The sequence below is a fragment of the Pezoporus wallicus genome, unplaced genomic scaffold (assembly GCF_028554395.1).
Source record: "Pezoporus wallicus isolate ANWC-B61680 ecotype Strahan unplaced genomic scaffold, APGP_CSIRO_Pwel_v1 scaffold_7383, whole genome shotgun sequence".
NCBI lineage: Eukaryota > Metazoa > Chordata > Aves > Psittaciformes > Psittacidae > Pezoporus > Pezoporus wallicus.
Genome location: NW_026636323.1, coordinates 165,897 through 190,637, shown reverse-complemented (window position 1 = coordinate 190,637; position 24,741 = coordinate 165,897). Strand labels below are relative to the sequence as shown.

The window sequence follows — 24,741 nt, the reverse complement described above, 5'->3', positions numbered from 1 at the left end:
CTGAGTGATATTGGAGAGGCAGAGAGAGAGTTGAAAACAGAAAAATATTCTACTCAGTACTTGCATAAAATTTGATTTTACAGATGTAATTTTGTAGAGGATGCTTGAGCCGAACCTACAGCTACCAGCATTTAAAAAAAATAAAGGTACTTTTTTAATAGTAAATATAACCCCAACCCTGCAGTAATTTCCCTAGTGCATTAAACTCTAAACACAAATTGAAGTGACTGCTTTCCAAGGTCCAACTCTAAAATGAGTGTGGAGGGTAATGGGGAGGAAAGGCTTGGACCCAAAATAAACAGCAAAAACAAACATAAAACCATTGAAAGGTGAGGTTGGACAGAGTCTTGGTTGACATGGTTTAGTGTGAGGTGTCCCTGCCCATGGCAGGGGGGTTGGAACTAAATGATCTTAAGGTCCTTTCCAACCCTAACTGTTCTATGATTCTATGAAAATTAAATACGTTATGAAGAATTCCTCTTTCAAAAGATTTTATTGAAGGAACAATTAAAGAGGTGTGTGAGGCCTAACTATGTGTTGTGTTGCTATTCCAGGCTTCATCAGAGTATCTTAATGTTTGGAAAGTTCTGAGACCCACCCTCGTGGACTACTTGTAACCAGTGCCTGAGACTACAAAAACGTATGTGTGGAAGAACCTTTCTGTGAAGGAAGCATCCATCTCAATATTGTGGAAACTCTGTGCAAGCCTTGCAAGGCGAGAGAGCAATTTGTGCTTCCGTTGACGCTCGTGTGTAATCTCTGATTCTTATGCACTCCAGCACCCCTATCAGTTCCTTGTTCTCCTTTACCAGCCCTGCAGTGAAAAGGCTGCTGGGCTGGAAACAAGGAGATGAAGAGGAAAAGTGGGCAGAAAAAGCTGTTGATTCCTTGGTGAAGAAGTTAAAGAAGAAAAAAGGTGCCATGGAAGAACTGGAAAGGGCTCTGAGCTGCCCTGGTCAGCCCAGTAAATGTGTCACGATCCCACGTTCCTTGGATGGTCGGCTGCAGGTGTCTCACCGCAAGGGTCTTCCCCACGTTATATACTGCAGAGTGTGGCGCTGGCCTGATTTACAATCTCACCATGAGCTGAAACCACTGGAATGTTGTGAGTTCCCATTTGGCTCAAAACAGAAAGAAGTGTGCATTAACCCCTACCATTACCGGCGGGTGGAAACCCCAGGTAATTATATCATCTGCAGATGATTCACATCTCTCTATTAGCTCTCACACTGGCAGCAGGTCTAGTCTTTGTGCATCCTATTGAGTTGTGCTGTGAAATCTGAAAAGTCAGGTTCCATTTGATTGAAGGACCCTGGGTCTTTACCTGCCTGGTGGTTACCTTTACCATCACAGCTGTGGCAGTCACAAGTAAGTGGGGAGTAAAGAGCACCTTGCCCAGCGGGTCGGTATCCAGTTGGACCCCCGAGGACGCCTGGATCTTGTCCAGGGTGCTGAAAGGTTCTTTTCCATGGACCCAGGTGCTGGCTGCCCTCTGAGTCCTCCCCCTGCAAACTGGTGTCCGCTTGCATGAATTGTGGGTTAGATTTAGCATCCTAGCTAGATTTATGTCTCATTGTTTGAAACCCAGCAATCGACTCATTAATCCACATGAAAAATGTATCACTATCTCTCTCTTTAAATATTACAGTTGCAGTAAAATGACTTATTTTGCGTGGATATGAAACCAGATCAGTTGATTCTTCCTAAAATGCCTGGTGGCCTGCCTTCAGTGGGATTTACTTACCTAAATGTGTAGTTTGTGTGAAATGCCCCAAGTTCACATAAAACTTTGAATTTTTCCACCGATGAACCTCTTTAGATTGGACATGGTCAGCACTGAAAACTTACGACCTCACTTGAAGGGTCATTTAACTGGGCTTTGTGTCAGTGAAACAGCTATTAAAAAATAATGGTGTTTAGTGTTAACTTCTATAGGGATATTGGAAAGCAGGCTGGCAGAGATCTTGAGCAATCATCCTCTTCTCCTCTGTCCCTACTCCCAAACCAAAACTAATTACCAGGTACATTCCTGACAGATCTTTTCCTAATGAGCTCTAAAATCCCATGTGGTAGAAGCTCCACAACCTCGCCAGGCAAGTGAATCTATTGCTTTGCTATCCTTACAGTCCAGAATGATTTCTAATGTCTAACCTAAGTCACCCTTGCTGCCAAAAATCACAGTAATTTAATTTACTAATGGATATGGTTGGTAAGTGTATACTTATTATTCTGTGATTATTCTTAGTCTGGCATGAACTTTACTCTGAGGTGACATTAGGAGCAGATAAGTGAACTGTGGGATGTTTCTTTTCACACATATGAAATAAGGGAAGGACATTTGTTAACATTTGTTCAACAACACGGGCTACTCCTTTTTCTGATAGTCCCTCCATGGCAGTAGAGCTGTCATTTTGAAGTTGTATCTGAACTGCTGTAAACATTGTCACAACTAAAAATTTGCAGCTGCAGTGAGTTGTCAACAGTTTTCAGTGGAAAAAGCTGATCTCCTGCCTTGCTAAAATAAACTCTTAAAAAATCTAAGAAAAGATGCACATAAAATACCTCATTTTGTGTATCTTTCTCTTTGAAGGCTATAATTCCAGTGTTGTTAATGGAGATTCCTCAGCACAGTAGCTGACAGCACTGTGCAGGGCTGTTTTCAACCCTGGCCTTCTGATCTGTTCAGTGACAACTAACAAATGCTAGTACTGGGATAATCCAGCAGGCACTAAATGGCTGCCAAAGCTTGTTGTTGTGACCCTGAAACTCAGAAGGTTTCAGCTGTGAGCATGTCTCTGTCATTTGTCTGTGCTACAGACAGCTATATCTCTAGTAGTAAATGAGATGGGACCAAGGTGCAGGTCTGAGTATTGCTGAATTGTTGGTGTGGTCCCAGGCACAGCTTTAACCCATATGGACTCACATGTACTAGCAGTTCTCAGGGCACAGGGGTTCACCCAAAGGAGACTTTGGGTACTTTGGATGTGACCACCTTTTTTTTTGGAGGTGAAAGAGAGCACAGCTGCGAGGATGCAAGCTGTGCTGTGCCAGTTGTCCATAGGACCCTGAGACTGTTCTTGGGCTGTTGTATTCACCCCAACTGCTCTTATGGGGACAGCTTAGAAGCTGAAGCTCACCTTCCTACTAAAGATGAGGTACAGCAAGAAAGCACAACCTATTCAGGTGTGCTGGAGCAGCAGCAGGAGAGATAACTTACACCACTGCAAATGTCAGTATTGCAGCTCCAGGCCAGAGGCAGTTAGAAGCTGTGCTGCAAAGACGTGGTGGTGAGACAGGAGAAGAAATGAGCTTGGGGAGAAAGTGGCAGCAGTGAAATCACCACAGAAAAGGCTAGGATCTAGGGCCTGTTTAGAAAAGAGAAGTCTGAAAGGGGATCTCATTAATGCATATAAATATCAAAGGTGGATGCCGGGAGGATGGTGCCAGACTCTTTTTAGTGGTGCCCAGCACAGGACAAGGAGCAGTGGCCATAAACTAGGACACAAGAAGTTTCACTTCAACATGAGGAAGAACTTCACACTGAGGATGGCAGAGCACTGGAACAGGCTGCCCAGGGAGGTTGTGGAGACATTCTTTCTGGAGACATTCAAAACTCTCCTGGACATGTTCTTATGTCACAGGCTTTGGGCATAGCTAGGTTTCCAGCAAGAACTGTTGCAACTAAAGGGAATTGGAGAAAGTCTGGTGCAAGAAAGGCAGTGGCAGGACTTGAGACATGACAGTATTTACCTTCAATTGAACAAAGATTATCAACACTTGAGCATGCATAGAAGGAAGCATCCAACCCTGGCTCTCTATGGAGAATAGCAAGTAGAAAAAAAGGTCCCCACTGAGTGGACACAACACAGTTAAATTGTGAGGACAAGCAGGTCCCAGTGCACTCAGTCACTCAGTTTCGTGCCTCTGGTCACACTTCCTTCAGAGTGGTGAGCCCTGGAAGGTGACATCTGTTACCAAAAGAACAAAGAGAACAAGGCCCTCGGGGGAATTTTTATCCACAAACAAGAAAATATCTGAATTTCTTACCCACTGCAGAGGCTTTAGCCCTCTAGGCAGCCACAGAGCAGTCACTGGAAAGATTGGTGGCAAAAACTGTACAGGAGAGCAGAAATTAAGACTACCCTGGTCAGAACTGGGAAGAAGTTCAAAGCTTGAAAATTCCTCTTGCTGACTCACTCAGGGCACGTCAAAGGCTTTCCCTGACAAGTGCTGTTCACACATTCAGATTCTCAGCTTGTATTTAGAGAAGTTGCATTGAGTTCTCACATGGCTGAGGAAAGCCACTTCCTTAGCTGTGGTACCCACAGCGGGGTGCCAACCTCACAGTGCTGCACAGCATTGCTGTAGCACAGCTATCCCATGCACAGCACCTCTGCTGAGTGCAAAGGGATCACCAGTTCCCTGTTTCTAAGGCTGCTGGTCAGAGCTGGCTGAGCAGCAGCTGGTCTGGCAAGCATCATACCAGTTTTGTGGAGTAGCAGAGGAAAACTCCAGAAGCAGCAGCTCACAGCCTGGAGCTGCTCACAGGAGCGTGGGATGGGAGGGATCCAGCTCACAAAAACCACATCTGCAGTGGTGGTAGCTGTCTTGTCCCAATATAGAGCAGATTAACTGAGCAGTAAAAGTCTGTTTCTCTCCATTGGCTATGAAGAGATCCATGGAGGACTGGGCAGTTCATCTCATGTGTGAATACATGTGAGTCCTACCTGGAGAGTCTAGGAAATCCAAAAAGCTAAAGAAGCAATAAAAAAGCAGAAATACCTTTCTCTACCAAAGGAATTAAAAGGATGGCAGCAATTCTTCATTCCACAGGTAGGGGCATATCAGAGGCAGAAGCAAAGAAAGTAGTCTCCAGAGCACCACCGCTGTGCTGGCCAGAAGCTAATTAGAAATGTATTGGGCTGGATAAAGGTCTACATGTAGTCTCTTAACAGGTATCCCAGTGCCTGTATTTCCAGACAGGTAAGAAGATAACTTTTGCAGTGAACCCCTGTCATCAGTCCAATCTTTTGTATATTTTTAGGACTCAGTTCTTCAATTCATGAGTGACTTGCAAATTCCCAAATGGGATATGCCAGTGGGTAGGCAGGAGCAGGATTTAACCCTGCCCCAGCTGCAGCATAGTGCTACATCAAACAAGAGGTTGTAAACCTCCTGTTGGTACCAGGCACTGGTCCTCCTCCAGCTTAAACTGCCCCAGCTCTGAGCAGTCAGTGTGCGCTGAGGGTGCACTCCAATGAGGGTGTTCCTACAGCCTCTTCTCATGCACATGTTTTGCATTATCTGTACATTATTTGCTTTGTAGCAATTAGACCACTCTTTCATTATGTAGGATAAATGAGAGTTTGCTGTAATTAAAAGATGTTAGCTAACCTACCTAGACAGAGCTTTTGGGACCAAACAGTATGTTAAAACGCTTTCAAACCATATATTTCTGACAGCATTTATAACCTAGAGCACACACTGCTGTTTGTTTCCATAAGCTAGTAAGGATAAGACTGAAAGATAATGTGCTGCTGGGGTTTTGGCCAGAGGAACTCTGTACATGAAGTCAATCAACCCAAGCCTTCTGAATTGTTCCTGGTGTTGGGACAATTCATCCTTGTCACAATAACTCAAATTGCCTCCTTCTCAGGTGTCTTTTAGATATGTACAATAGCAACTGGGGATTAATTCCCCCTACCTACATTTAAGGCCTTAACTAAGATAATTAGGCATTATGTGAGTTAGTAACTAATAGAGAAATCTTGGAGTGGCAAGCCTCTTTGTGTTCCAGCCTAGGGGCTGCATCTTCATAGGTAACTCACTAGTCGGGTTTCCTAAAATGTTTTGACTCAAATTCCCCTCTCTCATCTGTCAGTATCCAAAATTATTTGGGTCAACCTTAGGTTCCTCAGTGCAACAATGCTGTTAACAGCACTGATGGCACGAGATATAAGTGAAGAGAGTTTATGAAGAGAGGCGATATCTTCTATTAGACCAAAGTTTACATGTATTAATTTCTATTTCAGTTTTCTGACCTGTGTTTTTCATGTCTTAACTACCAACCACTGACATTTGCCTCCTCATGCTAGATCTTTTCTAACTATATTGGAACAACTAAATTAGTACTGCTGCAATATTTCAATTGCCATTTACATTTCCTTTTAAAGATCCCACTATCTGGCTGGCAGCCTTTCCAAGTACCTGAAGAAGTTTTAAATTAGATGTCTAGCTCCAGGTCTATGCTTCCTTTGCCCATCTGTGAAACACACTGGTAGTAAAATATACAGTGTATTGCAGGGCACTGTTAATTGTTATTAAACTTGGCTGTGGTTTTGGTGGTAGTATTTAGCAAACTCCTGACATGCTCAGTCTCTCAGGACAGAAGGAACAGGTAACTGAGAAAGAGAAATGTGCCACTTGCATTTCTGAAAGAGGACTGTGTGTGCATGCCCTACCTGTGAATATCATGGTACCTTGCTCAAATCAGAAGTGAGTCTATATTTTGCATATGGAATTACTGCAACTGGCTGCAAATCTGGGAAAAAAGGTCCAAGAATCTGCTTTTGATTCTTGGTTTTGGAGAGGTTTGTTGCCCTTCGGTGACTTGTACCTAGACAGCAATATTTGGGCAGCATAGAATATTCCTCTTTTTAACTTACAGTGATGTACTTCCAAGAGTGCAATTTTAACCAGATTTTTTTCTTTTTGTTCTCGTTTTTATTTTCAGTCCTACCTCCTGTACTTGTTCCAAGACACAGCGAGTTTAACCCTCACCTCAGCCTCCTTGCCAAGTTTCGAAACACTTCTCTGCACAGTGAGCCGCTGATGCCGCACAATGCCACCTATCCTGATTCTTTCCAGCATCCTCCATGCACTCCTTTTCCATCATCACCCAGCCACATGTTCTCTCAGTCGCCTAACAGCATCAGCTATCCCAACTCACCAGGAAGCTCTTCTGGACCAGGAAGTCCCTATCAGCTCACAGGTAAGAATGAGCTTTCAGACATCCTGACTGAGGCAGCTGAGTTTCTTGCAGTGGCCTGGAGTCAGGTGCCAATTCTGTGTGCTTCCCCTATAGCTGTAGCTAAGACTGAACTGTTGGACAGGATGGATTTGGAATGTGATTTCTTCTGACTGTCTCTTAATACTGGTTCCTAGTCCTTCTGGGTGGTGCTTAAGGGGCTAAGTGTTGTGGTCATCCCAGTGGATGTGATTTCGTGATTACTGTGAGGGGAAATTTGAGGAGAGGACCATGTGTGCCAGGCTACCTTGTGCCTAAAGCTGGCCATGCAAGCTTCTGATACAGTCCATGGAAAAGAACACTTGCAAGACCTACGTTAGGCACCTCTAATAAGGATTGTCAAGCTAGGGACCTTTAGAAACTCCATCAAGGAAGACAGAATAAAATCAGGAAATTGGTATGTAGAAATATTTTTAATGTATGGTGATCCCACTGACTGTATAAACTTATACAGGAAATTAAGGTGTTTAACAATCAGGATCAACACTTGCTGAAGCCACCAGGCAAATTCCTGTAATTTTGGAATGTGTTTCATTATCTCCACAGTTCTGAGGTCATCAGGATTATGTCACTCAGATTGTTTTCATTGTTAACTCCTTACTTAGTACTGCTCTAATTACCTGACATTTGACTATGCTTTTGCTGTTAAATAAACCAAGAAGGTGTCATGTACACAGCTGAGATCTGGCTTTAATATCAAAACATAGTTAAGATTCACTTCTGCACTTTGTTGTAACTCTGAAATAGTTTCAATCAATCATCTAAGCTTTTTCACAAAGATGAATTCAGGTCAGAATTTTGTAGCCTAATGTTTTAATGTCTCGACTACAAAGCATTTACATTCATGTCCTTAGTGATATGCCTATTTTGATTTTAAGTGTAAGAAATAAAGGTGTTTATTTTTACAAGGTGTTTTTAGTATTTGAACTGTCTTTTAAGCTGGACAATTTCAACACAGTCTGATGTGTTGAAAGTGTTTTTCCTTCCCTCTCCATTCATTGAAAGGACTGTCATTCATTTCTTCTCTAGGTCTGTACTTCAGATTAAATCATGTTTAGCAACACTGAAGCTTTTCCTCAAGTAGTAGGACTTGTTTGTCTTCTCCCATCTTTTCTTCTCTTTTGTGTAATCAAGCTGGATTAAGTGGAGCTGGTCCTGACAGGTATATCAGGCCCATTCCAACTATGTAATGACTGACTAGCGCATTTAACTGAACTTGGGACCTTGCGAAGTTACTTAAAAATGGAAGTGGCTCAACCTGAGCTTCAGTGTATCGCAGCACACGGCATGCTGATAAACATAATTTGCCTGTGTAACAATCAGGGATGGAAGACTATCTAATGCAAACTGGAGTTACATCAAGAACCTTGAGTGGGCTTGGTTTGACCAAGTCAACAGTGCACATTTCTACATCTCATGCAATTGTTTATACTCTCTCTGTGGTAAGTGGAGAAAAACAAGCACTCCTAGAACAAGATGCATTACATCTTAAGGTATATGTCTAAAGTAGCTGAGATGCACCATGTCTACAGGTGCCTCTTTTTCTTTGGTGAGTATAAAGAAAGCGTATGGTTACTGACTTAGGTGTAGGCATTCAAAATACCTGTATGACCACAGTATATTCCTTTCTCTGACTTGTACTCTTTTCCACTCCTTCTTGATTCTGTTTTAGTGGATTAGCCTGTTGCATTTTCTGTGGGAGGATTATGCCATCTTATATGTTAGAAATATCATACCGTGTATGAAATGCCTAAATCCTGAACAATGCTTAAATAGAATGACATTCCTGCGCAGTACTTACTTGGAAGTTTCAACATTTGTCTTATGAGACCGTCCAAATTATCCACTCTGGGTGAAGTTGCTCTGTTTTGAGGGCCAGCCAACAGACCCTGAACACAAGAGGAAATTTCAATGATGTGGAACCAAGTTAAAAATGCTCCTTAAAAAGACCCTCAGTCCTGCAAGTTTGTATATGGCTATACTTTACACATAAGCCCACTGAGTTTCTGTTCAAATGAATAAATCTACATGCTATAGTGCTTATACAGTGAACGTCACTGATTGACTAGACACTGGTCTAGGCCTGATGCACTAGTTGTGACTGTCCCCCTCTCTTTGAAGTGCAGCATGTCCATCTTGACAGCCTGCCTTCCCATTCTCCCTGAACGTATAATGGTCTTAATCTGGAGACTGAAAAGAGGTCAGGTTCAGATCTGTGCTGTTTCCAGCCCTTCCGAGCTAAACAATGCTGAAGAAGTTAAGTATTCACTAGGAAAAGCCAGGGAGAATTTACCAGTGTATTGATTTAGGTGTCTTTTCTTTCTTTTCTTTCCTTCTTTCTAACAGTGGAAACTCCACCTCCACCTTACCATGCAAGAGAACCTCCAGGAACCCACAATGGGCGGTCAATGGATGCAATAGCTGAAAGTCAACTAGTGCTGTCTTTGCCCAATGGAGGCAAATCTGCTGATGGAGAAGCTGAAAGTAAGTAACCATTTGTATTATTCTTAAAAAAATAAAACAACTGTTAAGCAAATAATTTTTTATTTGAACAAGAAGGTTCAGTGATCTGTCATAATAGGTTTCAGAGAGTTTCGCTGTCCTGCTGTGTACTAGACCCACCCATGAGCCAGCAAAATAGGTTTCAAGAATTCAAGAATTTAGTGAATTATGTGTGAAGTTGCAGAGTTTAGTCCTTATTTGCATTCATGAACAATTACATTTGGAAAGCTGTTAATGAAAGCAAACACTGTTATCAGTGTTGTAAAGACAAAGATACCAAATCAAGGATAGTGAGGCAGTATAACACAAGAGCACTATAAATATCAGAACTGATTTCTTTATCACCTTCAGTTTTGGGTTTCAAGTACTTTAAGGCCTTGTGGTTAGGACCTTTCTTACTACCATCTTTGTATTAATATTATATTACTGGCTGGCTAGAAAAGGACATGTTCTAGTGAAGTACAAAGAGATTTTTATGGATGGCCAAACTCTTTGTCCTCATATGAGAATGCTTTACTGGCATGGGTCATCAGAGTAGAAGGGTCTGGGATCTTCCTTGCTTCCCTCAAAGAGACTTCATGACCTCTCCAACATGGTCTGTTACTTCCAGACTAGTGCTGGCAGGTCATGCCTCCACCATTCAAAGCCCATTGCTACAGAGCAGCAAGGGTTTCTCAGCTACGTTTTCTTTTGGCTTCCTGCTACTGCAAAGGAAAAATCACCATTGTTCTTGTAGTCCAGCATATTGTAGTGCTAAACAGATGTCCTTTGTGGCGTGAGGACTGAACACCGTGCACACACATGCACATTAAAAAAATAATGCCAGCTGTCTGAAACAGTGAGGAACATGCATGTATAACAGAACTGGAGCTGAAGAATGACGAGGGTAACAGTGCTAATTACAGATGAATACACAGAATGGGCAGATAATAACTAGTTATCAGGCATCAGTACTTTTAAATAAGTTAATGAGATACTTTAATCTCTTTACCATAATTCATCATCCCTGATCTTTGCCCTAGTGAGCATCAGTTAGACGTTTGTTAGAGGTTGTGCTTAGAGGTGCTCTGGGGCCAGGGGGGCTCACATGCCTGTGTTGGACAGGTAGGATACGGTTTCCCACTAACTCTTGTAGGACTAATGTGGCTCAGAGATTCTGTTACATTTTTGAGTCTTTTTCTGTCTCTGAGTTAGAAAACCTATGCAGGGGAAGATCCAAAAGCAATGATCTTGCTGACATTTCTGCTTCTGGTCTCACATGGAAGTGGAATGCCCCAAAGCATGCAAAATTTGGAGGAAAGATTGATTACTTCTGAACTTCAGAGTTTAGTATTAGGCTGAAGGCTTAGCTCAGTTTTGACTTGATTTGAGCCCATCTGTCATCCCTAGCTCCTGCTGGTGTGCAGAGCAGATATATCTCTTACTATTTTCAGTGTAGAGATTAGGCTCCAGTTCAGCAAGGAATGTCTGCATGTGCTTAATTTAATGCAGTGGAATTATCACTTTTAAGAACAAGTGGGACTCCTCAAAGGCTTAGAGTTAAGCTGGTGTACCAGTGCTTTGCATGTTTGGGGCTTCAGTCATAAAATTAAGAAGCAGAAGCTGCTGTTGAGATAAAGCATGATAAGTGACTGTTTAGATGAAGAGCTGGGGAGGGGGAGAATGGGGCAGAGGGAGAGAAGGAGGAAAGAAAAGAGAGACTGATTGTTTAAAAAATAATAGGGACCTGAGCAGCTGATTAATTTTATTTCCTACAGACTTTCGGCCTGTTTGCTATGAGGAACCGCAACACTGGTGCTCAGTTGCCTATTATGAACTCAACAACCGGGTAGGGGAGACTTTCCAAGCTTCGTCTCGAAGTATCCTCATAGATGGATTTACAGATCCCTCAAATAACAAAAACAGGTTCTGCCTGGGACTGCTCTCAAATGTAAACCGCAACTCAACTATAGAGAACACCAGGAGACACATAGGAAAAGGTAAGAGAAAATACTTCCTTCTCAGGAATATTCAGAGCTTGAAAGAACTGCATTTGTGTTAACAAACCCAGCTGACTTGTGAGATGTGCTTGTCTTAAAACCAAAGCTCTGAGATTACTTCTGAAATAGAAGAAAAGCATCTGATTCTTTCCTGACTGGATAACAATTAGCAGAGTAGCTCCTTACAAAAGCTTGGCCAGCAAAGAGAAAAATGTTGTTTATAGTTGTGTGTTCTAATTTAGCAGTATGTATTTTCATTTTATTTATTATAGCTTCTGGCAACTGGGAATATTGCCATTGACATGCCACTAAAAGGATAATTGCTGGTGCCTCAGGTCTGGTTCTCCTCCCACCAAGTAACAACAGGAGATGGATGAAAGAGTAGTTGAGTTACTTGGCTGAAAAACTCTACTGGAGTTGCCTTTGTAGCTTTTTGCTCCCTATCAGTCTGATTCCCTGCCTTGTCAACTTCTTGCTGTTAAAACTAGGTCTTAGCAGTTCTTCTTGTGTGGTCTACTTCTGGTGTACATATACCCTGTGTATGCCCTGTATACTCATATACTACTGGTATATAGTAGTATATGAGTATATAGTATATATACTATATACTATATACTATATATACTGGTATATAGTAGTATATACTCATATACTACTGGAGGCAGGTACAAAGAGACCACAGCTGGATGTGTGTGGCTGCACACACTCCATCACAACTCAGTAGGGCTGTGTAGGGCCTGATATTCTCCCAGAACTTACTGTTGTTTGTGGCAGTGAGTCAGAAACCCTGTACGGGACACTTCTCTGTGCAGATGGAGCTTTGCCCATTCTGGTATATCCAGTCTAGACTCATTATCTTGCCAGCCCAGCCTCTCACCAGTAGCTGCCTGGGAATGGATTTCCCACTGGACTAATTGACTCTAATTGTTCCACTCCTATTATCTTGTCAACCTCACCTCATTTCCCAGGCCTAGAGCACTATTTTAATTGGCTCTTGATAGTTTAGTGTTGAGTGATTGAAGCTCTGAGACAAACATGGCATAATTTTTGCAAACAACACTGAACCTGTAGGCTAGCACAGGAGATGCTATACTTAGTTTTTGTTCTTTTCTCTGGAAAGGAAACCACTTGTGTTGCAGATGCACTGTGTGAAGCCAGTATGATGCTACAAGTGTCTCATAGTAGCTTGTTGTGAGGGGTGGAAATGGGCTGTACACCTAGTTCTAACTTACTCAGAAATAAAGCAAAGCTTTTCTGTCAATATAAGCTGTCAGAGGGGTGTAGATCAAAGCTGAACCCAGCCATAAACGAAGACTGACAAAAGATCCCAGTCAAAGCTGTCATTTGAGGATGCTACATCCTGTGACTTTCTGCCCCAAAAGAGGAAGAGACAGAACAGAAAGAAAATGAGGTGAATGCTAATGGTCCTCATCCATTCAAATCTGAAGATCTGTCTTCACTGATTAAAAGTCCTTTAAAGTCTTACTCTAGGAAATCTGCCCAAGGGAAGGGGGCAGGTTGCCCAGAGAGGAGCTTAGTATATCAGAGATCCTTAATTTTACTGTTCTTCCCTGGTTATGCAAATCTTAAAAAAACATGTCCAACTGGAGTAGAAGTGGCACCAGTACAGGCCTGCAGAAGAGCACAGAACAGCTCCCAGTGTAGTTCAAAGGCATGCTAGACAGATGAAAGCTGCTTAAATGGATACAATTGTCACATGTTAACAGGGTAGAAAAAAGAGTGAGTAAACAAGATTAGTTGAGTAGGATAAGGATATGTGATTGAATTGTCATCTAGTGTATCAGCGTGAAACAGTTTCCTGGAAATACCACATCAAAGCTGAAAATAATCCAGAACACAATGCAACATCTACTAGCAATTGGACCTGTTTCAGCAGTCAGACTTCAAGGACAAAAAGGGGACTTCTGATCAGAGAGTCAAAAAGATGTGGATGCTGGGAGACTGGTGAATTCTCAGTTTCTGCAGAAAGCAATGAAATCCCATTTAAACATATGGACCCTTGATTTGGCCTTCTACAAACATGTATTAAGCTGTTTGGCTTCCTTAAGGGTGTTTGCCTCTGGTGAATGAATACCAGAAGAATGAAAATACACACAGACATTTCATTACTGCTTTATTGCTTTTAAAAAGTCCACACGGGAAAGGCAAATTGTAGCCTCTGCTTTCAGAGGTGACTGTAATTTTTCTCATTATGGGCAATGCCTTTGAAAGCATTCATCTTTTTTTTTTCAGAAGTTGGGTGACTCAGGATACTCCAAAAAATCCAGCCTTTAAAACTTTTCACCTTAGGACCCAGAAGTGTGGTCACCCTAAATTGGTAGCTACACCTGAAGATTTGAAATGTAGTGAATATTTATGTCGTTATTCTTTCCCTACACTCTGTCCTCAGTCTTTATGTTGAAGATGGCAGAGCACTGGAACAGGCTGCCCAGGGAGGTTGTGGAGTCTCCCTCTCTGGAGACATTCAGACACCCCCTGGACATGTTCCTGTGTAACCTGCTCTAGGTGGTCCTGCCTTGCCAGGGGGGTTGGACTACATGATCTCCAGAAGTCCTTTCCAGCCCTAACGATTCTGTGATTTCAGAAAGCGGTATGGACTCCATTAAGGTCAGCTATGGCTTTTGTGTTTTCAGTCCTCCCCTTTTATCCATCTTCCACAGAAGGGAAAGGAGACCATAAGTCAAGTAATAGCAGTCAGAATGTGCAACTCCCCACGATGCCTGGTGCAGCTGGACTGGAGCTGACAGCTGGTCTAATGAGCTGTCATCTCACCCGTGTTCCCAGTGCCGTACTAGCCTGTGCTCTAAGCCACACCCCTGCCACTCACATCTAACTTGAGATCTCGTGGGTGCATAGAAGTAAAAGTCAAGTGATGGCTTGAAGACAGACTTTAAGGTTCCCATCTGAGTCATCCTGGAAGTCTATGGGAGAGTGCATTTTTCCCAGATTCCTTTCCCACTCAACCTGCTTTTCCCCAAGTCTTTCCCACTTACGTTTAGAAGCCAGTTTTGTCCTAAGGATGTGCTGCTGCCCCTTGCTGTCATGACCGCAGAACGATGAACAGGTTGGGAATATGTAACCAGTCTTTTTTGTATGAAAGACAAATGAATAAAACTAATTACAGCTAAATTATTAAAGCATAGTTATCACTAGCTCTGCAAGCAGGCCACTGAGACTCTGTGAACATGTGCATTTGTATGTAAGGGTTTGACTGCTGTACCTGGGAATAGAGGAAGATTTTATTTTCCTGTAGTGGTGGTTTTTATGAGAACAAAGATTCTCTCCCACCTCTCTTGGCCATGGGAGGGGGGCGTCTCATCTAATCTATCCATGGGAAGGGTGTCTAGGAATCTTCACAGGATGACTTGTCCTCTTTCAGGGTGTGGTTTCATGCACATGTTTAAGCAGTCTGTGTCCCTATTGCCACGCTTGCAGTGATGAAGATCTTACTCCAAATAAATCTTCTTTTGTTTTGTTTTGTTTGTTTTTAAGTTTATTTGCTGGTTCAGTTCCCCAATCTGGATGGCTGCCCAATCCTCAGCCATTGCTGCCAGCATGAAAGCTGGTGTGGGAAGAAGCAGCAGGGGCAGGGAACAAGTGAGCCTTTTCAGCACCTGCACAGACTTCCATCAGTTCAAGCTGGCTGTGAGCCTGTGCTCTGTAGTGGACTGAGTGAATTATCTGGTCACAGTGCTTCCCATCATCTGTCAACTAGGGAAGGCATCTGCACAATTAGCTCACGCAAGATCCCTAACTTTACAGTTGCTGAATTAGGCTAAGATAAATTCTCAATTTAGGTATATTTTCATCTATGCAGACATTCTGGGGGGACCAGAGTCTTTGATGGATAGAAATGCTTCCATTTTCATTTCCCCAAGGCACAGAAAAAAAATGAGAGTTAGTTTCAGTTAGTCACTTAGTTGGGCACTGAAAGTCCAGAATCAAATCTGTCATCTTCTTGCTAAAGGTCACTTTGAACAGGATCTGATGAGTAAGTCACGTCATGTAAATGCAAATACCTGGCTCTGATGTGGTGGATAAAGCAAAATGCAGAAAAGCTATTTTAAGTACACACCATGCATGAGATAGAATCCTGCAGTAAAAAATTAGCGTGCAATGAAATTGGTCTTGGTCAGCCTGCATCTGCTCAACAGTGAAAATACATTTAGATGTGTAATGCAGAACAGATTTGTCACTTCTCTTACAGTTTTGATCCATTCTTTGATACTTACGTGTGTATGTATGTGTGTGCCTTGTTATACTGTGCGGTTGGGTTAAAGAAGTAAACCAACCTTCCACTGAGAAACAAAGAAAAACATCATATGATAAGACTTTTTTCTTCTAGACCAATACCTCAAAATAGCATTTATGACTATTTCCTCTCAATGTTGGTGGGTCCATTGTACAGTTACATGGATATGCACACAGTTTACTGTCTTTTTAAAGGCAATGTGTAGACACTGAGTGCCTGGAATGATCCTGGACTTTTATGTAAAATAGTTAAAGACTTGCTGGTGTAAAGTGTGCTGTGAACAATGGAGAAACAATACAGGTTATTTCTTCTTTTTCAAGGTGTTCATCTTTACTACGTTGGTGGGGAAGTTTATGCTGAATGTGTCAGTGACAGCAGTATTTTTGTGCAAAGCCGTAACTGTAACTACCAGCATGGTTTCCACCCAGCCACTGTCTGCAAGATCCCCAGTGGCTGCAGCCTCAAGATCTTCAACAACCAGCTTTTTGCCCAGCTGCTGGCCCAGTCAGTAAATCATGGTTTCGAAGTGGTGTATGAGCTGACCAAGATGTGTACTATTCGAATGAGCTTTGTTAAAGTAAGGATTCTTACTTTCTTGCATTTCTGAAAGGCAAATCCCATCACTTTGGTGCAAAACTAGACCTCATAAAATCCTTCCCAAGTGGGGATTTAGACACCCAACTTGTGAAAAGCAATTCAGACTGCATGTTTTCCACTACTGCTTTAAACTTCTAGGTGCTTAAAATGAATAGCTTTTGTTGTCAACCTGGAAATTTTTTAGTTTCCAAAACCTAGGTATTCCATAGCTTGCTTTTGTGGAAAATAAGCAGAGACTGCATGGTGATGTTCCCCCATTGTTTGCATAAAAACCTCAACTTAAAGGGGCGTAGCAACATATAAATGTAGCATGTACCTTAGGCAGTTGTGATCTCTGCTATTATTACTGATTTGCAATAGAGTTTGGTAGAGCCATAGATCTGAAAAGAATGTCCTTATGTCTCTAGACTAATTTACAGTCTCACCATTGCTATAGACAGGTAAATATGGTCTCAGTCAAGAAACACTGGGTTCTCCTTCAGCCCCCACTGAGTTTACTGGGAATTGTGACTCTTTGTCACCTGTCTCATCCCTGGCAAGAGATTGTCTTAATTTCTCATGACATTTACTCTGGCCAGCCACAGGACCAGAAGGGCTTCTTGCAAGCAAAATACAACCCCCAAAAGAAAATCTGACCTCCCTTCTGTTATTTGGAAGAGTCCGGAGACCACCTAGGCCATTACTTGTTTTGTGTCTTTCATATATGAACTTTGAAGTCTGCTTTGTGTGTGATCTATCAGTCTTAAGAGTTTCTTAAATCTTTTGGATGGCCTTCTCACCAAAATGAGATCTTAACTCCTTTTGGCACTTAGGATTTACTTAGGTGCCTGATGTAGCATCTAAAACCCAGGAAATGGTGAGTATTTCAAGGCTGTTTACAACTGTGCTAGACTTATTTCCTATAGTGCTGTAGGGGAGAGCTGGCAGCGATGTTCAGCCTGCAAACTAGAGAAGCTGCGCCATTAGAAGCCAGTTGGTCCTGCTAGGTCCCATAAGAAGTGGCTTGAGTATGTCACTTTGCCTTGCAGGTGCGGTTTTATACAAATGATTGAATCAAGCTGATTGAACTCACATCTAAGATATGACTTATCAGTGTCTATAAATATATAAAGGGGGAGTGTCACGAGGACGGAGCCAGGCTCTACTCAGTGGCAAACAATGATAGGACAAGGGGTAATGGGTACAAACTGGAACACAAGAGGTTCCACTTAAACTTGAGAAGAAACTTCTTCTCAGTGAGGGTGACGGAACACTGGAACAGGCTGCCCAGGGAGGTTGTGGAGTCTCCTTCCCTGGAGACATTCAAAACCCGCCTGGATGCATTCCTGTGTAACATTATCTAGGTGTTCCTGCTCCGGCAGGGGGATTGGACTAGATGATCTTTCGAGGTCCCTTCCAATCTCTAACATACTGTGATACTGTGATAAGCCTTGAGGCTTGAGCCCTGTTCCCTTATGTTCTAAAAGTAGATGAGTTGAGTTGCACACAGCTTTCTGGTCTGATTCTTTCCAGTCATCCTTGGGGATGTCTTTCCTTAACTCTATGAGAGCATTAAGAGTGCTCTGTAACTTCTCCCAAGAGTCCAAGCCAAAATCTTCCTGCCCGTGACCAACTTTGTTCTTGAGAAGGAACTGACATCTTGTTCACACACAAGTGTTACAGGAAAAAAGAAAGCAAGAAACCCAACAAACAGCATTTTCTTTAATGGGAGACATGAATGGGCATGTTGTTTGTAAAGGCAATGTAGCCAGTTACACAATATTTTCATTATATCAGCAACTCAGGGGCAGTCTCTTTGATATGTTATCTGCCTCCATGCCCAGCATGGCAGCAGAAATGGTGATGTTGATGCACTAAATAATGTTGCTGCCATATTATCACCTTGCTTTTTTTAAACAATAGCAGCCACTATAGTGCCTGAGGCACCAGAAAACCAGTGCAAGGAGTCATTTGGAACCTTTTCCCATGACCTTTGGAAAATGACTATGCAAATCTCATCTTGTTTTCTTCCTGGCCTGTAAAAACTCTTTCCTGTTCTCAGTCTTCTCCAGTTATTTCTCTCCTAAGGTGTGAGCCCCAGTGTGTATTCAGTCTGGGGACAGGAATGTCCCTGGGTGTTGGGTATGCAGTGCAAAGAGGCACATGTTTTTCTGTCAGAGCCACACACCAAGAGACCCCAAGTGAACGACAGTCCTGGGGCCTCTCCTCTGATTCGTATTCAGACACTGCTGGTTACCTAGAGCCCATAGGGCAAGCCTTGCCTCCTACCCCACTGATGCTTCAGCTACTGGCTGGGAGGCAGGGATGAGTAGGGACCAAGATGTGAGAAACTTGCCAGGACGGTATCATCTTATGGAGTCAGGACATGGGACAGAGGGACATGAAGGTCCTGTCCTCTCTGATAATCTTCATGTGCCCATGAAGCAGCTGGGAGGAGGTCAGCCCTCAGGCAAATGTGAGTTTATCATCAGTGATATCAGACAGCAGTTTCCATACACTGGGTGTTGTCCCCTCTCCATAGATGAGGCAGCTGAAACACAAAGTTTCTCTAAGGTGAGGTGTGAACCCAGCATCCTTCTTCCCACATTTCCCCAGGTCTTGGGGCTGAGAGGGCAACCCAGCAGCCTTGGCCATGCTGCACTGCATGAGGCAGCCCAGTGGCTGGAGCCTGGCCTGGAGATGGGAAGGACTGGCAGGAGCAGCAGGATTGCTTAGCTCATCTTCACTGTGCCAGCAGGGGCATTTCTGGTCTCCCTGTGGGGGTAGCAGTATCCTCTTCCCACCATCTGTGTGAAACACCACCACAGCTTTGCAAGTGGTTCTCATTTTATTTCCTCATTGAAAGAGCTTCATCTCCGGGATCATTTCAGCCTCGGGCATGCAGGAGGCTACCTGCAGCCCAAGAGTGAGTCACAGGGCTGCTGCCCTGCTGGCATGTCCGCTGCTCGGAGCTCCATCCGGCACCGGGATTGCCTGCCTGTAGCTGCCAGCAGAGGGAGGTGCCCAGCCGCCTGCACTGCCTGGCTCTCTAAACCGGGCAGGCTGTGCTTCCAGGCTGCCATTCCATTCCTCCGGACTTTCTGTCCTGCCAGTCACAGGGAGGTGCCCAGCCGCCTGCACTGCCTGGCTCTCCAAACCGGGCAGGCTGTGATTCCAGGCTGCCATTCCGTTCCTCCGGACTTTCTGTCCTGCCAGTCACAGGGGTGCACTGACTTCTCGTGTATTTTCCCTGCAGCTGAGTGCTTCAGACTTCACAACCTCAGAAGTCTGGCCGGGCTGATTTAAGGATTTTATGCAAATATTCCCTAAGTATAGAACATTAATTTGAGGTGTCTGGAACACAGGCCCTTTCTAGCCTGATAATGCACTGCAGGTCAGAAAATGCCACCTGATTAAAAGTACTCTTTGGGCTTTGGTGGGTCCATATCTTACTCTTCTGCTTTCTTGCCCCTTCATGAAGTAGCAATGGATTTTATCCAGACTACTTATTATGGCATCTAGTTTTGGTGTTGATCCTAGTTTTGCAGGTGATTGTCTAGAGACATGGGTTCTACCAGCCTCAGTTTTCTGAGTTGTTCTGTGCTCTACAATGTACGCACCTTTGGCAGACCTCCATGTCCTTGTTTCATGACATGAATATCACCCCCCCTGACTAGCCTAATGGCAGGTAAGGCTCAGTCTCTCTGATCAGTGGCCCACAAATGAAGAGGCTCATCCTGCAGTGGGACCGTGTTTTGCATATTGCCCGATGGAAATCCAAGTTCAGCTCTGGCAGTGAGATGACGACAGCCGTTGAGCTTCCAGACTTTCGGCTGTGACTTGGATGTCTTGTGTTGCTGTGAAATCAGGCTGCCTACTTCACAAGCAGACACTGTACTTGCCTGAGGCACAGGGACTTCCCGTTTTCTTTTCTCCCTGCCAGAACCACAACCCTATCTTCTGCTAGACACTACATATCCCTTACCTTTCTAAAAGAGCTGGAGAAATTACTGCAGGACTTCCTACAGCAGGCAGCTGGAAAAAGAGGCATTTCCCATGGGAAAAGAGGACAGAGAATAGTTTGGGTTGAAAAGGACCTTAACGATCGTCTAGCTCCAAACCCCCTGCCATGGGCCAGGACACCTTCACAGATAGAAGAACTATGGAAAATATCTACACATAGGTTACGTGCGGCACATAGGAACCTTGCCAGAAGTTTCCAGAGGTTCAGATAAATACCTAGAACTCCTAGAGGTTCAGAAAAATACCTAGAACTAGTCTCAGACTTGTAGGATGCATCTCTACCAATAAATGAAGCAGTTCCCAGGGTCATTCCCAGTTTTTATTAAAGTGTTACGCCAGGGCCTGGTCTGCTTTTCGTTCATGCCAGACAGCAGTCTGGCAGACTCTCCTGGGCACGTCTCCAGGGTGTGAACAGCAGGGACCATTCCCCATAGGCTGTTTGCAGAGACCTAAGCTTGGAAGCAGGCCTTTCCATGCTATGTGTTTCAGCACCTGGAAGTGTAACATTTTCATTTAATAGCATTATTAAATTACAGCATAATAGTGTAGAGTTCCTGGTAACTATGGTAACAGTGACCTTAAAAAGTTTCTAGAGAAAATGATCCCTAGGACAAGGCATTAAATCATGGTAACTTAGGTGATGGCCTGTCTGTAGCTGTGCTAGATTAAACTGCACTGCAGTTGTGATTTAATGTTTCTGTTTTCAAAAAACCCAAACATCTCACCTTTTGGTTCTTTGATGCTTTTATAGGGCTGGGGAGCAGAGTATCATCGCCAAGATGTTACAAGCACGCCCTGTTGGATTGAGATCCACCTGCATGGACCATTGCAATGGCTGGATAAGGTGCTGACACAGATGGGCTCACCTCATAACCCCATCTCCTCAGTCTCTTAAGAATCATCTCTAGAATTCCCTTAGGATGGATGCTATTGCAGGCAGTGGCTTATAGGATTTCCAGTGAACAGAAACTTCTATATGTAGATGTACGTAGATGTAAATATATCTATACATAGTCTATGCTCCTTTTTTTATTTCCATGCTATTTTGTGGTTTCTAGTTACTCCGATGCCAGTACAGTAAGTTTAGAAATTCAGGTATAGCATATCTGTTCTCTAGTGCAAAATAAGCCAGATTTCCTGCAAAAGTGTCAAACATTTCCTGTGAGCATCTTCATTCCCCAGCCAAGCCAGTAAACGGTGCAAATTGTCAGCACTTTCATGCAGATTCAGAAACCTGGCTGTAGCTGCTCCTAGTAGGTGAAATTCACCCCTCTGCAGGCAACCAAAGTCAGATCTCTGCACCATTCATATCCATTTTACATCCTAAGGTCTAAAAGAGGACCTTAGGTGGTGCACAGGACTTATGCATAGAGATGACTTTCATCCAGTGAACTGAAGGACTAAACTGCAATTCCAGTCTGTCTCCCTACTGCAAAGCACAATGGGACAACAGATCCTCTGAGGAGCTCCGGGGTATCCCTGTCTCCTGTAGGATTTGGCAGGAAGAGAGGGGCCTCTGGACGCGTTCAGCACTGGAGCTTTACTGGAGCATTCTGGACACATCCAAGTAGTCTGATACTTCTAACACAGTAGTGTATGGTACTGCTGCACCAAAAAGCAACAAGCTTCTAAGGAAAAAAAAAAAGAAAAAGAAAATTTGAAATATATGCCTGTAAGTTTAAAAACCAGTTAACTTCAGTGCTTTTTTGCAAAGTACATACTTGCATATGTTTCCGGCATGTAAACTGAATCCTATCCATTATACAGTATTGATGTAGCTTGTTTTAAAGTTAGGACTGTCTGTAGTTAGACTACTGTGCTGATATCAAGTGTATGTCTGAAAGGGACTTGAACTGTGATTCAGAAAAGAGAAATGAAGTGTGCATCGAAGAACTGAGTAATTACTGTATCATTCATCTTGGGATAGTCTCTGTACTGGGAACAAGAAGCCCCACGCTCAGGATGCAATGAAGAGGAGGTGGGAGTCAGCCATCTCCACCCCAGTGCTGGGCCAGTCCTTAGGATCTGACTGCAATGCTCAGGTTTGATGGAGAGGGCTTCCCTGGCAGTCACTTCACACATCCCCATGGATGGTTCCTCATCTTAGATAGAGGCTTCAGCATTTGCAGCACTTTTGCCTCGCCGCAGAGGATGGTATGGTAGTATAAGCCACAACCAAGCCAAGAGTGAATCTATGTGCAGAACCTTTCTTAAAAGGTTTATGGTCCTTCTGTAAGCAGGGAAACCTATGGCCCTCACCTGCATCCACAGAGCCCGCCTTGCAAAATGCTGTTCACTTGGTAACTTTTTCTGAGGAGGCAGGTGATACTCTTATTACGTTTTGATGGTCCTCACTACCTTGCTTAAGGGGTAGAGGGTTATTTCTTTCCAGGCATAACAGTTCACTGAAAATTATTTTGCTTTAAGGGTCAGAAAGAGCGATAACTTCTCCAGTCTTATTCCTCCTTAGAACGTACCAGAAATATCCTGAGGAAAAAAAAAACAAAACAAACGTTTTACAGAATGTTTCTTTTCTTCTCACACAATATCTGGTGCTACACATTTTACTGTATAATTACAAGAGGATGCCTGAAATCATATAATCACATAATGCAAAGGAAATATCATTCACTAGAAAGACTTCCCATATGTTTTAGATGCTGTGTAATACCTGTTACGGTGGTAATTATGAACAGAGCAGAAGAATTAGTAAACTAGCAAAGTTACTTCATTTAATGAATCTTCAGCTGCCTGCCGAATTTGTAGGGCACAGAGGATACATTATTGAGTCTGAGCAGTAATAGCAAGTTTTATAGGAAATCTGTAAATACAAAGAACCCTATTCTGTCACCATTTGAGATCACCAGTGTCACTGTGAGATAGAAAAGCTTTCCAGTCTCTTGCAGCAATGAATTCCCATAATAATGTTACACAGAAATTCCAGGTGTGCCATTTATGATTTAGCAGACTTGAAAGAGATCAGTAAGGAAAAACGATGTTTTCCTCAGCTCCCTCTGTCATCAGTGTCACTATACTGAAGTACTGGTAATACATTTTTAAGCATATTATTGCACCTTTTCTCCTGTAACTTCTCTGTGCTTTTCATGTTGCTTATCCCTTTGCTTTCTTGGCACCCAAGGACAGAGAAAATCACCTCTCCTGTCTAGGATCTAGCTCTGTCATTTATCCTAGATTCTTCCTTGCCTTTTAGGCTGAAACCTCCTTCCCTCTTAGTACAGACAGAAGCTGATGGGTTGCTTTTAGACATTCCTAGCATTGTCATCTTCCTCACAGATAGCAAAGGGAGATGTTCTGAGGCGCATCTGCTCTTGGGCAGCTCCTGCCATTGGCAGTTTCCTGCCAACGCAGAAAATTGGATGGCCAGTAAAGAGAAGCAGATTCCTGTGGGGCATCATTCATTTCATCATAAGGCAGGTATTTCAAGTAGATGAAAAATACTTCTCTCTGGGCATGCTTATGTCTTCCCCTTTGAGTATTAGGGGAACTGAGGGTCACTCAACTCAAATGTGGACTGCTACACTGGACATAGCCACAAGCAGGTGAGTGCACCCAAGGGAAGGTGTGGTGGCTTTCTCAGCATAGTGATGCTTGCTTGGTAAATGTCTGTGTTTCTTAAATGGAAGTTGGTAAATTCAGAGCATTTTTTTAATTTCTGTATGTCTACATTTATAGTAATCCTCGCGCCAATAGGATTTGGCTTTAATGCAGTCCATACCTGCATCTTATTAAAGGTAGTCACCTTAATACTCTCTTACTAGTAAGTAAAGAGGCATTTCTGGAGCATTATTCTTCTGTCCTATTTAAAATATCTGCATTAGGATGAGATGAATTTCACCAAATTTAACTATTTGCTGGAAGTTGGACTGAAGTACCTGATTCTGGGCAATCCAGGCCAACAGCCATCTCAGAGTTGTTAGCTTTTGGGAAGGCTGATACCACTGTGTGAACTTCTTCCCATTTTGGTGGCCTCTAGGGGTTTTGTTCACTGTATGAGATGCTGTACAAACACACAGCAGCTGACAGCTCCTTCCCAAAAGAAGGGAAGAGCTCATCACAAGGGAGAAGTGGTAGCAGTAGATGAGGCAAACAAGTAAATAGGAAGATGACCCCTGCCCAGATACAGTGATAAAAAGAAAGACTATAATCCATTTATTCCCCTTTCTTTTTGAACAAAGTTTCTGCTTCAGACTTCTATAGTATATGTGAATTGAGCTCAGTTAAAAATTCCAGTTTCACATCATTTACAGCAGTGTAACTTTGAATCTCACTTGAATGTCTCCCCATTTTGGAAGGCAACATTTTCTGCTGAAAGGTCTTCATGAACCTATCAACCTGTAGTC

The 24,741-nt window shown here is 43.1% G+C and overlaps 1 protein-coding gene across 1 annotated transcript; it reads left to right on the top strand.

The window, feature by feature from the left end:
- Positions 1–532: 532 nt before the first annotated feature.
- SMAD9 (SMAD family member 9) lies at positions 533–22,971 on the top strand. The gene is made up of 6 exons (XM_057399971.1): positions 533–1,180; positions 6,734–6,991; positions 9,374–9,511; positions 11,287–11,508; positions 16,102–16,358; positions 21,132–22,971. Exons 1-6 carry the CDS (start codon positions 769–771, stop codon positions 21,273–21,275), a joined length of 1,431 nt encoding a protein of 476 aa, XP_057255954.1. The 5' UTR covers positions 533–768; the 3' UTR covers positions 21,276–22,971.
- Positions 22,972–24,741: the final 1,770 nt, after the last annotated feature.